At 33.1% G+C, this 16,481-nt stretch overlaps 1 protein-coding gene across 16 annotated transcripts in view; it reads right to left on the bottom strand.

Moving 5' to 3' along the window:
• Positions 1-16,481, bottom strand: part of DMD (dystrophin) — a 2,285,006-nt gene that overhangs the window by 56,382 nt on the left and 2,212,143 nt on the right. For 13 of the 16 annotated variants that reach the window (XM_031963630.1, XM_031963635.1, XM_031963633.1 and 10 more), the window contains 4 exons: positions 4,703-4,869; positions 2,083-2,194; positions 761-897; positions 21-59 (listed from right to left, as the gene is read on the bottom strand). In XM_031963630.1, coding sequence (XP_031819490.1) covers positions 21-59; positions 761-897; positions 2,083-2,194; positions 4,703-4,869 — 455 coding nt within the window. The remainder of the gene's footprint in view (positions 1-20; positions 60-760; positions 898-2,082; positions 2,195-4,702; positions 4,870-16,481) is intronic. The other 3 variants (XM_031963631.1, XM_031963643.1, XM_031963645.1) reach the window with 1 other exon arrangement.

Raw genomic sequence — 16,481 nt, 5'->3', positions numbered from 1 at the left:
ACTTTAGCAAAAGTACTCACGCAGAATCTACTGGCCAGAAGTTGATCAGAGTAACAGGACTGCAAGACAAAAAAATGGGGAGGTGAAGAGAAAGGCAGAAAAACTGAGCAGCAAAATAAATAATTACAAAAAGGTAAAAATAAATGAAATCCATCTGACCAATATGAATGACCATGAAAAGAAGCAGCCAAAAAAAAAAAGATGGAAAGGAGTGAAATAAGACCAACCAAGCTGCTGTGTGATTGCCATTGAAATATTTATTAAAAAAAACAGAAGTTAAATTGAAGGGAGAGAGAAGTAATTTTGGCTTTGGTCATGAACATTCTCATTGATTATTTCCCAAAAATTTCATGTGACCATACTTTTTTAAAAGGGAAACAAAAAATCAGCAATTAAAATTCTATAACTTAGCCATCAGGTAAGAAAGGAAAGAAAAAAAAATATGGTAGGATTTTGTGTATGTGCTAGTGGGAAATCTATATTAAATGTTAAAATTTTTAATGTCTAAATTGCCACATCTTTTACAAAACCTTGCAAGCAATTAGTAGAAACAGATGTATTCTTCCCTTGTACACTGAAGTTTAGCTCATGGAAAAAAGTATGTTTAAAGAAGCAAGGGAAATGGCAATTATATTGTCAGCTTGTGTCTCTCAGCTAAAGTAAATTGGATGAAAGAAATGAGAAAGCACTTAGAAAGTGAAGAGAGGAAAGCTTAAGTGTGTTTTAAATAAAGCTCAGGTTTGCCTTCACCAGTACTCACGTTTCCAGGTTGTCCCCCTCCAAGACCGTTTGCACAGGCAGATACCCCATTCGTGGATGCTTCGCAAAATACCTTTTTGTTCGAAATTTGTTCTTTAGTACCTTTGCAAAGTCCCGAACATCTTCTCCTGAAGTTGTCTGAAAACAACATTAGGGTAAAATAGGATTTAATTATCCGAGAAGTATTGACTTCTCCTCACACTGATGAGGCAAAGGATTCCTAAAGTGTCCAAGAGTTTATACAAACACTACTCCCTTAATTGTTAACTTTAGTGACCTTTCTTCTTCATCAGAAGAATGATAAAGCATTATTATATGCCCACTATGTAATCTTTCTTGTACTCCTTTCACAAAGGTGAGCCATGTAACAAAAAAAATATTAATATGAGAATGATTCATACAAACTCAGAGTGGAATGGGAAGTTATCTAGTTCAAATTCCCCCAGGATTATCGCTCTGTAATAATAATGATCTTGCCTTTGCTTGAATCATCTGGTCATGGGAAACTCACTACCTTCAAAGATAGTTCATTTTCATTTTTGAATGGCTCTATTTTTTCAGAATATTTTTTACTTATAATCAACTGAAAGCTGCTTTCTTGGGACCAAGCAGAACAAGTACAATCTATCTTCCATGTGACAACCCTTCAAATATCTGAAGACAACTATCATGGCCCCCTAAAGTGTTCTCTGCTTCAGGCTATATACATGTTTAGATCCACAAGCTGACTACACCATCTGTTGGATTCAGACTATGAATTAAAAAATATTCTAGTGATTCTACAGATTCTACTTGTATCTCAATTGGGACCATTCAAACTGAATATATTGAACTACTATCAAAAGAATTCTGGGTTTTTCTAATGACATGAAGCAAGATCCAATTTGCTATTCTAATCTACTTTAAATAATGAAACATAAGCATAAAGTGATAAGTATGATTTTTCATTTAGAGGGAATTATAGTTACAGTAGTATATCACACAATTACTGACATAATTCCTTAAGAATAAAAATCTCTTTCTGGAGCTTAGTAAATTCAGAGTAGATAGCAATAGAAAAACAAAAAAATCTGGCTTATTATCCATGATCTGCAATTTAAAGACAGAGAGAGTACTTGCAATTAAAACTATAGTGAGATGAGTGCATGTGCAGCACACACACACATACATCTGGCACCAGGTAAATTTGGTCTGTAGCCCCATCTATGAAATATTAGCTCCCATATCTGGGAAAATCAAGTAATTCACCAACCAAAACATTACAACTATTTAATGAGACTACACAGAACTGAAGCTCTCCCCAGGTACAGTAACATCACTTACTGGCGTGCAGTATTCTACCATGGGGTAGTGCATTTTATGGCCTTTTGCAACTCGGCCAGAAAAGAAGCAGCTTTGGCAGATGTCATAGTTAAAGTGCTTTAAGCTCCTGTACCTAGTAGGAGAGAAAGGGGAAAAAATTAGTTTCTTCAAAATTTATTTTAAAAACAATTGGTGAACATCATAGTCTTAAAAAATTTTTTTCTACAATGATTTCTCATATCAATATAACAAATACAATAATGTTACAGGAGAAATATTTGAATTCCAAGAGACTTAAAATATCAAGTTAAAAAAACCCTTTTTATTAAAGATAAAGAAACTGAGGGCCAGAGAGGCAGGATCTATTCCCAGTGTTTGTTTTAATGACAAAACTAAGACTAGGTCCTAGATGATTTTCTTATTTGGTGTGGTTTCTACAACATTGATTCATGTTTAAAATTCTACTCAAAGATTTTTAAGGATAAGTTTTTATTTCAAATCTATGGGAGTATAAGAATATTTTGGGTGAATTGGTAAGGTATTGGCAAACATCCAGTCTATTAACACCAAATACTGAAATTTTCAGGATACACACTGTATTTTTAGAACAAAAATTTACTAAAACAATTAATTTCTAAAAAGGTAAAGAAAAATAGCGGAATGGCAAAGGCAAAAGAAAAATTAAAACAAAAACTGTTGGCTAAAAAGAGTTGTTTTACTCATGCTTTCTGACTGAGTTTTATATAGATAGATAGATAGATAGATATGAGACTCTCCAAAAAGTCATTTTGCTAATTTATGTTTTGATCATTCCCTCCTTCCCTTCAAAAATATCTTAGTGCAGGGTATACAAATAGCAAACCAGATTCTAATAAAAGACTAAAACTTTGCTAGGTTAGAGTAATTAGAATTTTTGCATCTTAAGTGGTGATTTTTTTCTCTACTCTCAGAGATAACATATTTCCTCATCTCTCTCTCTCTTTTAAATCTTAAGTTGCTTTCTCAAATCAGAAGACTTTAGTCAAATCAGGAAAACTAATTATATTACACAAAATGAATAGGAAAACTCAGTTGTTATTTTACTGAATAATAATACATCCCTTTCAAGCTCCAATATTCCTTTTGGAGGAAAAGTAAAGAGATGATTTCTAAATGATATGTTCTAATGGAGTAAAGGGAGGGAATGTATTATTGTTAAAGTATATAGTTTTAAAAAACCATCTCCCTTACTGTTACTTTATAAATTCTCCCTCCACATTTCTCTCTGACTAGCTACAGAAGTAGAGAAAGAAAAGGTAAGAAATGTAATGCAGTCTCCTGCTGCATCCCCACCTGAAGTCATCATTCATACCTGTCAGAAACCAGGACAAAATGAGGGTGTCTTTGTGCTAGTGCAGCCTACTCACTGTTGTCTATCTAGGCTTTAGAAAGCTTTTGTAAAACCTCTTGGTAAACAGCATGATATGCAGAAGGATAAATACCAATGCTAAAGAACACCATGAATAAAGAGCATACCAAACCACACAAAGTAGCTATTAAGGAACAAAGTGATAAAACAAGTCTAACCATAATTGAAAGAGAGTATTTACTTAGCTGTTAAATGGATTCTGAACAGGCATACCAATATACAGCTATTTTACAACATAGTAGCTTATTCATTGCTATGGAAACCATGCGGCTGATCCAGATGTTAAAACAGATCAACAACTTTCAAAATTAAGGAGTGAGGATTATTATCAAATAACATTTCATTTTAAAAAAACACAAAAGGTCAAATGGCTTAAGCGTTTAAAGATACACATTTTACTATTTTTAAAGCTACCAGTATCTTAGAGATGCTCCTTCCCAGCTGTGTCACCTTAGGGCAAATCATTTAACCTTTTCTGACCTTGTTTTTCTCAATTGTAAAAAGAAAAGCATTGCCCTAGACTCCAAGACTCCTTTCTAGTGGTAACGTTTTATTTTTTTTCCTCTTTGAAATAAAAACCTCTTTCTTGATTTTTAAATCTCTGGGTGAATTTTTCCTTCATTTACATACTTTCTCCTTCTGGATAGCAGTTCATTAGGATACTATCCAAAGCGGCTAATCAGGTATTTTATGCATCAAAAATAAAATTCTGAGATTACTGGAACAATTTCCTGGTGTGAACAGTGGGATGAAAGGAAGGGAAAGGAAATTAGGGAAGTTGGACCAATAAGATGGTACTTTCTCTCAGCCTGATTTCCCTGTATAGAACAATCTCCTGACTTTCTGAGATTTGTGGGAATGGTTCTTAGATGAGACTCTAATCTAAGAGTCTGTGTGTAGCTAGAATTTTTGAGACTATTTTACAATGTCTTGTAAATGGATATTGGAATTTTGTTCAGAAGTTTTCAGGAGCAATACTCTTATATGCTTGTTTGAAGGATGTGATTTTCTATTGAGATTCTGGAATAAGGAGTGAACATGGACCATAAAGGAGGGAAAAATACCTCTTTCCAGATCTGTCAAATCAACTAAGTGACTAAAAGATAACATGTCCTCTCAGAACTTCTCTATGTCCACTTTGGTGACTAGAAAACAGCTTCTGCTAAGGAAGACACAAAATCTTATGACACAAACAGTGAAAAAACAGGATCTAGGATGTGTCTGTTCTGATACCTGAATCCAATAATGGGGCACTCTTTGCAGATGTTACACTTCGCCTGGTGCTTGGCAGTTTCTGCAGCAGCCACCCTGTGGAGCACAGGCAGCCACACCATTGACTGAGGTTCCAGCCTCATCCAATCCAAGAAGAGAGCTGCTTCTATTTCTGGCTTATTATTAGCCTGTGAGAAAAGGAGAAAAGAAGAATAGAGAAAATATGGGGAGGAAAAAGAAGTTAGTCACAGAGAAATTAGTTTATTTTAAAAATTTATCTTTTACAGATTATATACAAGCAATCGTGCTTTTCACCATGACTTCCTATAAAGTATAGTGTGGAATAGTATTTTCTCCATATATTAGATTTAAAAATTTTTTTACTCATTCCCCTTTATCATTTAATGGACCAAAGTTAATTCCATTTTCTCCAGGAAGGCTTCTCTTATATTCTCCTTCTCTTGAAGCATTTGCTTCCTTATTATACTTATGTGATGAAATGACTTTGTATATATACTTTGCATTTATTCTTGAGTGTAATTGTTTTAATCTTCTTAGTATATTGTAAGCCTTTTGAGAACAGGATAACATTTTTTTATTTTTATTCAAAATGTCTGTAAGCTTTATTTTGAAGAGTAGGAAGAACTTCTACCTATTTTTTCCACATCAGCATAAGGAGCCCCTGGCATGCAAACTCATATAAGTCATACAGCTGTTAACTGTCAGAAGCAAGGCTTGAATTTAGATCTTTCTGAATCTATATTCAACCTTTTATACCTTAAAACTTTGTGCAAAATAAGTTTAAGTTAATAAATTTTCATAGACTGTTGCTTCCTACTTTCACAACCTACTTTTATTACCTATAAAATAAAGGGATGGAACTATATATGACGTGAGGTGGTAAAGTGGATAGTGTGCTGGGCCTGAAGTCAGGAAGACTCATCTTCCCGAGTTCAAATCTGTCCTCAGACATTTATTGGCTATGTGACTCTGGACAAGTCAATTAACCTCTTTTACCTAAGTTGTAAAAAAAAAAAAAATTACCTGGAGAAGAAAATGGCAAACCATTTCACTATCATTGCCAAGAAAACCCCAATGGTGGCACAAAGAGTCAGACATGACTGAAAATGACTAAACAACAACTACTTTATGATCTCTAAGGTCCTTAAGGCCTTTTCTAGTTTTAAATCTATCCTCTTATTCTAGCTCAGTGATATCTGCAAAACTTCTTTTTTGTAAACTCCTTAGAAGTCCCCAGTATTTTTACATGTAAATATTTAAAACTTTTTCAGAATTGAATTGATTTGTTTTCAATGTATTAAGTTGATGATGAAGGCAGAAAAATTAGGTATTCATTAATAAATCAATAAAATGAGAAACTGTGAACAATGAAAACTACCAGTTCTAAATATAACATTCATTTACTTTGGCAATACTTATTCTTTCTTCATGGAAGACAAGAAAATTCAAATGTAGTTGAATGATCAAAGAGCTTCTCAAATTTGAACAACCCAAAAATGAGATATCTAGGGTACAACTATGCACACCTTTGTAGTACTTGGGGATTCACTGATGATTGCTAATGAAACAGCAAAGTGATGTAAAAAGGTCATTTGTTTTTAGTTTTCCTTTATATAAAATGGTAATAATAGAAAGAATTTTAAACAATTTTTACCAAAAATGGTAACAAAATCAATAGGGCAAGCTGTGAAGAGAGTGTCAGACCTGGAATCAGACAGACTCATCTTCCTCAGTTCAAATCTGACCTCAGACTGGCCAAGTCACTTAACCCTATTTGCCTCAGTTCCTTATCTATAAAATAAGCTAGAGAAGGAAGTGGCAAACCATTTTAGTTATCTCTGCAAAAAAAAAAAAAAAAAAAAAACGTAAATGAGGTTACACAAAAATTAGACCCAAATGAAATGGCTTAAGAGCAACAACAAAATAATATCAAGTTCTGGGTAATAAGCATTTAACACTATATTCAAAGCATCATATTTTATGTATTATATTTTTATATTAAATGTTATATGATATTGTATAAAGTTATATTTTATGTTATATTTATTATATAACATTCTATATTATTGTTAGGGGCTGACTGTGCAGTTCCCCTGGAAGGACATGAGACCCAGAGCAAACTGAGGGTTACAAGGAACAAACACTATAAGACTAATATGACCTCAAAGATAAGGTTCCTTGTGTTCCATGCATCAGTTGACCCGGAGCAAACTAAGGAACACAAGGGAACCTTATCTCCGAGGCCATGTCAATCTAGTAGTGTTTGTTTCTTGTGACTCTCAGTTTGCTCCCGGTCTCTAGTTCTTCCAGGGGAACTGCGCAGTCAGGCCCTAACATATTATATTCTATTATACATTATCATAAATACTATATTTTATACTTTTATTGCAAAATCAAACATTTCTTTTAAAAGTATCTAAATTCTTAGAAATTAATATAATGCAAGAATTCCACCATCTTTACAGCCTTTTTGTTTAAATACTTCTAAGAACAAGGAATTTACTCCCTAAAAAGGCAGTCCATTCTACTAGGATGGGATGAATACCCTTTTAAACAAATAAGGGGCTTGTTAGTATTGAAAGGAGATTATTAGGGTTATAAACTCCCAGGGGTGGGATTGTAGGTAGAAATCTTGAGAAAGAAACAGGTTGAACCAGAAGCAAGAGATAAATTGGAAATTTACAGTGTTTACATTTGCCCACCTGTTTACAAGAAAGTTTAATCATAAGAATCATAAAAATAGAGCTCAATGATTAATTGGAAATTTCATTTTACAAAAAAGAAAAGTTGACCCTGCATTAAAAATTGGATGTGCCCAATGCTGAGACAAAAAGATAGATGGGCATAAGGAACAAAAAAAGATGAGAAGGTACATTCATGTTTTTATGGGTGTTTTATGTTATGTTTATGGTCACGGAAAAAATGAACAAATAAACCTAGGTCTTTTATTATGTTACTATCTCTAAGTGCCCATGATGATGGATACAACTAAACCAGATGCACATATAATAAAGTATTCAAGTTATTCTTTATCTCTAAAGTAGGCCATTACCTACAGAATTTGGAAGGAGGGGAAAGAAGAGCAGGGGAGCTTTAGAACAAAAACATTCAGTTTTTGAAAACTCTGAATTGTCACAAATTCCCTATGTAGCCAAGGTTGAAATAATCTATAGAGGCCCTTTCATGGAGTGTGCAGGTAAAATTCTCCCTGAAACTTTTGGAGACATAAGGTAATTCATAACTCATTGCTTGAGTCTGTAGGGGAGATGAGGAAGCTTGAGGTTGTTGCCAAGTGGCTCAGCTCTGAAAGGCCTTGTCACTTTGGTATGACACCAAAAATCCTGAGTGGTCCCTTGGGCCCTTCTTATTCACCTTTCTGCTGGTAGTGGAGCTGCATCACACTAAAGTGACAAGTACTGAGAAGGATATATTGGCCTATTCAACTTTACATTTATACCAAACTGAAATGTTTACCTCTAACCTCCAAAGCTGTTTTTTATTCTATCTTCTAAAGACCCATATAACAAATCTAATACTTCCATAAGAAAACCAACTTTGAATCATCCATTTTTTATTAGATTAATTTTTAATAATTTAATAATATTTAATTATTCTATTTTGCATATTTCCCCAAAGTATCAAGACTAAAAAAGCTCTTACATATACAAAAAGAGCTTTTTTTATATAAGAATTTCCTATAAATATTATGCAATTATCTAATTACCCTAGGAGGTAGATGCTATTATTATCCCTAATTTATACTTGTGGAAACTGAGGGCAGATGGAGAGTAGGGGACTTGTACAGGATCACACAACTAGTTAAGTGTCTGAGGCTACATTTGAACTCAAGTTTTCCTGATTCCAGGCCCAAAGCTTTATTCATTGTGTCACCAATGGGGGATGGCAAAACAAACTGTAGTATATAAACACAATAGACTATCACTGTACTTATAAGATATACTGAATGTGAAGAATTCACATGAATTGATTTGGAGTGAAGTAAGCAGAACCAGGAAAATAATATATGTAATGGATATAATAATGTTAATGAAAAGGACAAAAATAATAGGAAGTATTGTATAACTAGAGGAGTTATACCTTCCCAGAGGTAGGTAGGTGGCAAGAATAGATAGAGTGGTGGGTTTGGAATCAGAAAGATCTGAGTTCAAATTATACCTTAGACCTTTAATTAGTTGTCTAACCCTGCACAAGTTTCTTAATCGTCTGCCTCAGTTTCCATAACTATAAAATGGGGATAGTAGTAGTATTTACCTCCCAGGATATTCATGAAGATATATGAAGATGTACATATGATAACATGTGTAAAATGCCTGGCACATAGTAGACACTTAATAGATGTTTTTTTTATCTCTTCAACCTCCTCATTGCAACAATGGGGGAAGAGAGAATTCATTCTGAATGTGCAACACTGAACATATTATATTATCAGATTTCAATGATGCATTGATTAGTTTTGTTGAACTTTTCATTATTTATTAATATTATATTTATATTATTTAATTATTATTAAAAGGGATGACTGAATAGTAGAGGACAGATTTATTTGAAGGTGAAGGTAATTCAAAATCAATTGATAGCAATAGTTTTTTTTTTTTATTTACAGAGCTCAGGCTTGGATCTTATAATTCATGATGTTTAAAATTAAGATGTTGCAAAAAGATTTCAAAATAAAATAAAATCACTTAAAAATTTTTTTTTTTACTGAGGCAACTGAGGTTAAGTGATCACACAGCATCACACAGCTAGGCAGTGTTAAGTGGAGGTCAGATTTGAACTCAGGTCCTCCTGACTTCAGGGCTAGTGCTCTATCCACTGCTCCTAGCTGCCCCATCACTTTTATTATTTTTTTAAAATATGACATATCTTCCAGACACTTGACCATCCCAATAATACCTTCTGGTTAACTTGCCAATAACCTTAAAATATGATATCTAGAGTTAAAATAATATTTACAGGGAAGCTATTATTTCCTGCTTCTGGGCACTAAACGTCCATTATATTAGCATTTGGGGCATGTATTTCACCCTCTAGACTTGCATTAAGTATATAATTATTTAAACCATCTACTTAATTTTCACACAAATTAAAAATACAGTGCATTGAACTTGGGAGTTAAGAAAGACCTACATTCAAATTCTGCTTCAACACTTCTTAAATGTGTTATATGGTTAAGATGAAGTAGCAAGGACACCTTAGACAATTTAAAATTAGTTAGAATGAAGATCTATGTAGTTAACATAGGAGCCAAGTTTGGCTGAGAACAAAAGAGGAAAGAAGTAATTAAAAAATAAATGTCATTTACTTTCTCTGTCTCACTTTCTTTATATTTATAATGAGGAATATGAACTCAATGACCTCTATGGTTATTTCTCAATTTTAAATCAATATTCTTGTGATGTTATGCCAAGTCTATTTTATCTTGTATTTTTCAATAGTTTTTTGGTGGATTTTATTTCATTTTTTAAAGCTACTATGAATTCTTTTTGTTATTGTTTGCTTATATTTTATTTTCTTTCTCATTTTTCCCTTTTGATTTGATTTTTATTTTTAATTTTTAAAATATTTTTATTTTTAATATTTTTAAATAAATGAATTTGCATTTTAGCAATAAGAACTATATAATCTGTAAAAGAGTAAAACATACATGTGTTTTACTTTTTAACTACTATATACATTTATGAAATAATAAAAAACCAAACACTCTAGTATACTTTATTCTATAGGTGGCAAATACCAGCTCTAAGGGATTTTTTCAGATGAAAAGAATGATTAAAAGGCAATATTTGATGGACATGGGGCCCCTACAGTAGTACTCTGATCCCAGACCAGGAATCAGTGCTACTGCAAGGAAAATGGTATATACTCATTTATTCATATTCAAGGCTCATCAAATCTTTGCTGGTTTGGTTCTTCACAAATTAGAGAAAATATTCTTGACACAAAGACAGCTAAAAGGTTAGAAAGAATATGTATGAACAAAGCTTCAAGAAATGGGTTGTTTATTCAAAGATGCAAGAGGGAAAAGAAGAGCAGAGGAGAAACTTAACACTTTTCAATTATATGACTGTCTTTTATGGAGAGGATGGTAACCAGCTGTTGATACTTCTCTACTGAAGGCAGAACAAGAAGAAACAGGCTTAAACTAGCATGAGGAATTTAGGTTGTTATCCATAAATAATTTCCTGACATTGAAGGTTGTTAAACATTAGAAAGATTTACTAAGGGGAACTGTGGAATCTTCTCGAAGGAACCAGCAGATTCCCACCTAGATCTAATGGTGTAGTACAGGCAAGATGGAAGACTCCTCAAGATTCAGTCTAGCATTAGATGAAGATATAAAGAGCTCAACTATTTACTACTATTCAATGGCACTAAATAATGGAACTAAAGTCTACCTTTTAGAGATCATATCTCTCTTTTATCTTTCATTTTTATCATATATTTTTAATAAAGCTTTTTATTTTCAAAACATATACATGGGTAATTTTTCAACATTAACCCTTGCAAAACCTTATGTTCCAATTTTTCTCCTCCCCCCTTAGATGGCCAATAATTCAATATATGTTAATCATAGTAAAAATATATGTTAAACTCAATATATGCATACATATTTATATAATTATCTTACTGCCAAAAAAATCAAATCAAAAGGGAAAAATGAGAAAGAAAATAAAATATAAGCAAACAATAACAAAAAGAATGAAAATGTTATGTTGTGATCCACATTCTGTTCCCACAGTTCTCTCTGACTGCAGATGGCTCTTTTCATCACAAGATCATTGGAACTGGCCTGAATCATCATCTCACTGTTGAAAAGAGCCACATCCATCAGAATTGATCATCGTATAATCTTGTTGTTGCTGTGTACAATGATCTCCTGGTTCTGCACATTTCACTTTGCATCAGTTCATGTAAGTCTCTCCATTCTGTTGATCATTTCTTATAGAACAAAAATATTTCATAACATTCATTTACCATAACTTATTCATCTACTCTCCAACTGATGGGCATCCACTTAGTTTCCAGTTTCTTGCCACTACAAAAAGGGCTGCCACAAACATTTTTGCACATATCATAAATTGTAAATCAGACAGATTTGGAAACATTTAAGGAAAACGAGACAAAAAAAAAAAACAACAAAGTTAGCTACTGTGAATTAAATTATTTATTTTTGCTGTGTTTCTGGAGAATTACACCTCAACAAAATAATATAGGTGCATTATTCCCTGATATAAGCAATACAAGATATGATATAATAATCTCTTGGGCCATGGACTTTCCAATCCCTGGAGCATCCAACATTCATTTTAAAGTAGGAATTGGCAATACTTCTACCCACATGATTGTAATCAGGTTGTTCTCTTTTTTGTATATTATTTTTGCTATATTTCTATCCCTTCTTTTAAAGTGGTTTGAGGGGTTATAGAAAACATGGTGATAATGTTGGTCTGTCTGTGAGCTACATATCAACTGCTATGTCAGAAACAATTCACAAAAGGAAGGAATCATAAGTTAACACACTACTGAGATCTTTTCTTCTCATTAAGAATATCTAGATATGGAGGAAACTAAATTAGGAAAGGGAGGTCTTCATGATACATTGGAAACTCTAGCTGGGAGGAAACAAGCCAGAACCAGTTATGATAAACACTAAGTTAACGAGAGATAAATGTATTTAAATCAATTAATATTGATTAAGTGCTTACTATGTGTCAGGCACTGTGTTAGGCCCTAGCTTCTTAAAAATAATGTAATCTTTACATGGAATTTCCTATGATAAAGTAAATCATGGAAGCAATGCCATGAATATTATTTGACAAAGTGGGGCTATGGCATGTTCTGGAGTGTGTAGTGTCTCAGGCTGTTCAACCCAAATTTATTAAAAACATGTACTACAATGGTTTTCTGGGTATCAGGGATAAAAGATGAAACAAAAATAATTTTTGATCTCAAGATTCTTACATTCCATTGGGAGAGACTATCTCTAGATCAATATGGGATCCAAGTTATAAATAATTGGAAAACTGGTAGCAAGTATTTGGCTTCTTCCGAGGATAATATAGTTTTAGTCACTGAAGTAGGAGGTAGGGAAAAATCAGTTGGGCCATCTCAGTTGGGCAGTCTTTTAAAATTTTAAAGAGAAGGACAAAATGATTTATTCAAGTGGTAGCACCTTAAAGCAACACTGTTATATGGTTTAGGGGAAGTAAGAAGGACACCTTAAGACAATTTAAAACAAGTTAGAATGGAGATTCTGTATAGTAACATAGGAGTCAATTTGGCTGAGAACAGAAGAGGAAAGATGTAATAATAAAAAATAACCTATTCCTAGATTTGATAACATGCTTTGAGCTATCATAAACTAAATGCCAAAGCTTTATTAACTAGTGGACATGAATATACTGAAATTTTTAATCAGTAGATCTCAGGCCACTAAGGGAAGAATATTGCTTTTATAACACTGCCTAAGTGATCTAATATATATATTCTTATTGATTGGGGGGGGGGAGAAGAAAGTAAATTCTATAGAAAAATATACTGAATTCAAATCATAGACCAAAAAGAAATGAGCTGGTTTGGTCAGTGATTGTATTCTTCCCTAATGATATAAATTTATACCATGTTGTATTAGTGAAAAATAAATGCTAATAATATTAAGAACATGCTAACATTCATTTCATGTTTTTAGCTATTATTGACAGCTAATGATGTTAGCAGATGACAACCCAACCACTCTACAGAATGCTTCTGTAAAAGCATTGCACTTGGAAGGATTAACAGTATTTAAATTCTAAAAACTAATTTTTTTTAACAGGTTTCATACAGGAAGATTTAAAACTACAAGGAATAAGTTAGTCAGGATCAGATAGTCTAGGACAGACAGCTCTCAAGTTGTTCCCAGGGCTGCAATTATATTTTCTTTAATGACCTCTATATTCAGTAAAAGGACTAATGAAATATTTCACATGACAGAAATCTGAATTCATTTATAACATAAAGATATAACACAAAGATAAGTTGTAAAGAATATTAATGATTCTTTTCTTCTGAACTTTCCCAATTGTAATAATGAACAAATTAACTAGTGACACACAAAAATCTTTAAAACTACATGCTTTTTGAATTTTATAAATTCACACGGGGAGAAGTATTCGTCTTTTGTTTTTGGTTTTGAATTTTGTTTTTATATATATAAGGCACTTATTTTTACCTTTGAATTGTCCCTTCATCCAAAATGTTAAAAAAACAAGATTTTACTAAGTTCTACTCTCAAAACCTTTGCCTCCCTATCCCATCATGGATCATACTTTGACTTCCCTGAACCTCTTGTCAGGTTCCCTTTCTACTTATGTGACCACTTTAAAAAAAGAACTTTATGTATTTATATGTAAAGAAAATAAACTTAAATGATGGAACTGGAATTCAATAATTGTGTATGATTCATTAAAATAAATGATTAGTTGCTCTGCTACTAGCAGAGGAAGACTTCAAATAGATTGCTATAAGTCTTTCCCACTGTGACCACTATTTCTTAGTCTCCTTTGCTAATTCATTTAGGATCCATTTCTTGAAACACCTTAATGTAAGTATTCCTTAAGGTTTATTGTGAAAGTCCAACTCTGGATTAATATTGCCATTTTCTCCCTTTATTCCTACAGCTGAGCACAGCTGGAAAATCATACAACTGTGCTGACTGGATCCATTACAAATTTATATTATATAATGTCTCTGGGGTTTCTCTAAGTGTACCATCATATCATCAGCAAAGAGTGATAATTTGGTTTCCTCATTGCCTACTTTAATTTCTTTAATCTCTTCCTACATTATATAATGTCAACCAAACTTTCATTGTAACAAGGTCATCACTCCATTTACCACCCAAATTGATTTACTATTCCATTCACCATAGATATTCTAAACCTTTTGAACCCCCACCCCTTAAAGCATCCCATCCCTAAGTCCTCTCTTTGGCATCTCAATTAAGAATTTCACTTCATAATTCACTGAATTAGGCTATTTTCTGAAAATACTTCCTTCTCGCAAATCACTCAAGCTATCTTCCCATTCTCTTTCTTCACTCTTGCTTCAGATGAAGGTGGTTCTTAATCTAACATAGACAAACTCCTCTACGAGAACCTCTGATCTCATCCACATAAGTCTTTCTCCATCACACTGACCCCACCATTATCTCCATTCTGTCTTCAGTCTTTCCCTATCTACTTACTCCTGACCTGCAATCTACAAACATGCTCATATCTTTCTGATCTTTAAAAACTCTCACTTGATCCGGTCATTCCTGGTAGCTAAAATAATAAATCTTTCTTCCTCTTCTCAGCTAAATTTCCTATTAGAATTTGAATTCCTTGGAGAGGTCATGCTTTAACTTTTCTTTACATTTGCACAGACTAGCAAAGTACCACCATCAATATTCAACATTGGACACTATTTACCATTCCCTCCTCCTGAATCCTCTCCCATCTTGGATTCTTTGACCCTCTTCTCAGTTTCTCCTCCTACTTATGTGATCACTTAAAAAAAATCAACTTCACATATTTAAATGTAAATAAAATAAGCTTAATTGATGCAATTGGAATTCAATAATTGTGTATAATGAGTCATTTAAAAAAATTTGATCAGCTGATCTGCTTGTAGCAGAGAGAGACATTAAATAGACTGCCATAAGTCTTCCCCACTGTGACCCTATTTTTTAGTCTCCTTTGTTGATTTATTTAGAATGAATCTTTCCCAACACCTTAGCATGAATATTCTTTAAGCTTTGTTTCTCAACCCTATTTTGTTAAGCCCTTTTTCTGAATTGAGATATTTATATGAAGATGCTTCCCAAATTTACATATATGCATTCATGTATATGAATGTTTTAAAATGTATATAGAAACACAGGAAAGGATAGAAACTATTATATTTCATTAATGCATGTTCTCTTAATCACTCTATTCACACAAATATAGTCCAATAGACAGATATTAATGTGGGATACCCCCATTTACTTTTGACATCTTGACATGTCTAAAAGAGAATTTAATATCTTTTTTCCCCTAAAATAATCTTCCAAACTTTCTTCTATCTATTAAGTTACTACAAAACTCTTATTCACCTAGCTTTAATAAAATTCTTCCTTCCCCCTCCCTCATGCGACTTCCTCCTTGGATCCAATAAAGTCCTCCTCATTCAACCTCCTAACATCTCTTAAATATGCTTCCTTTCACTTCACTTTAGTAGTCAAAAAAACCTCTTTCTGGGCAATGTAATACTTTGATGTCTTAGTTTCCCAGTAACCTGTCCTCCAGAGTTGCCAAAATAATATCCTTCAGACACAGGTTTGATCATCTGTACTTTCAGTAGTTTCCTATTGCCACTAACCTAAAAGACAGACTTTTTATCTATCAGGGCCCTCCACAGTTAAGTTCTGTTTTAATTCACCTTACTTAATTCATATGCTGTACAATACAGTCCAAGTTGACATTTTATCTTGCAAAAGACATCCCCCAAGTCTAGAATGCTTTCCTTCTTTATTTTGGCCTTAGAAGCATTACCTCTCAAGGTTCAGTCCATGTTCCACTTTCTCCAAGACACTCTCTCTAATGCCCAGTCATTAATATTCTTTACCTATTCAATTATCTTTTATTCATTTCTATATTTAACTGTCATATTTATTTCCCTAGTAAAATGTTAAGTTCTGTGAGGGAGGGAATTGTTTTCTTTTTGCCTCCACATCTAGAGTTCAAAGCCCATTTCC

Source organism: Sarcophilus harrisii, chromosome 3, assembly GCF_902635505.1.
Source record: "Sarcophilus harrisii chromosome 3, mSarHar1.11, whole genome shotgun sequence".
In the NCBI taxonomy this organism is placed as follows: Eukaryota; Metazoa; Chordata; class Mammalia; order Dasyuromorphia; family Dasyuridae; genus Sarcophilus; species Sarcophilus harrisii.
The sequence above is the reverse complement of the archived record's forward strand: the minus strand, read 5'-3'. Positions and strand labels throughout refer to the sequence as shown.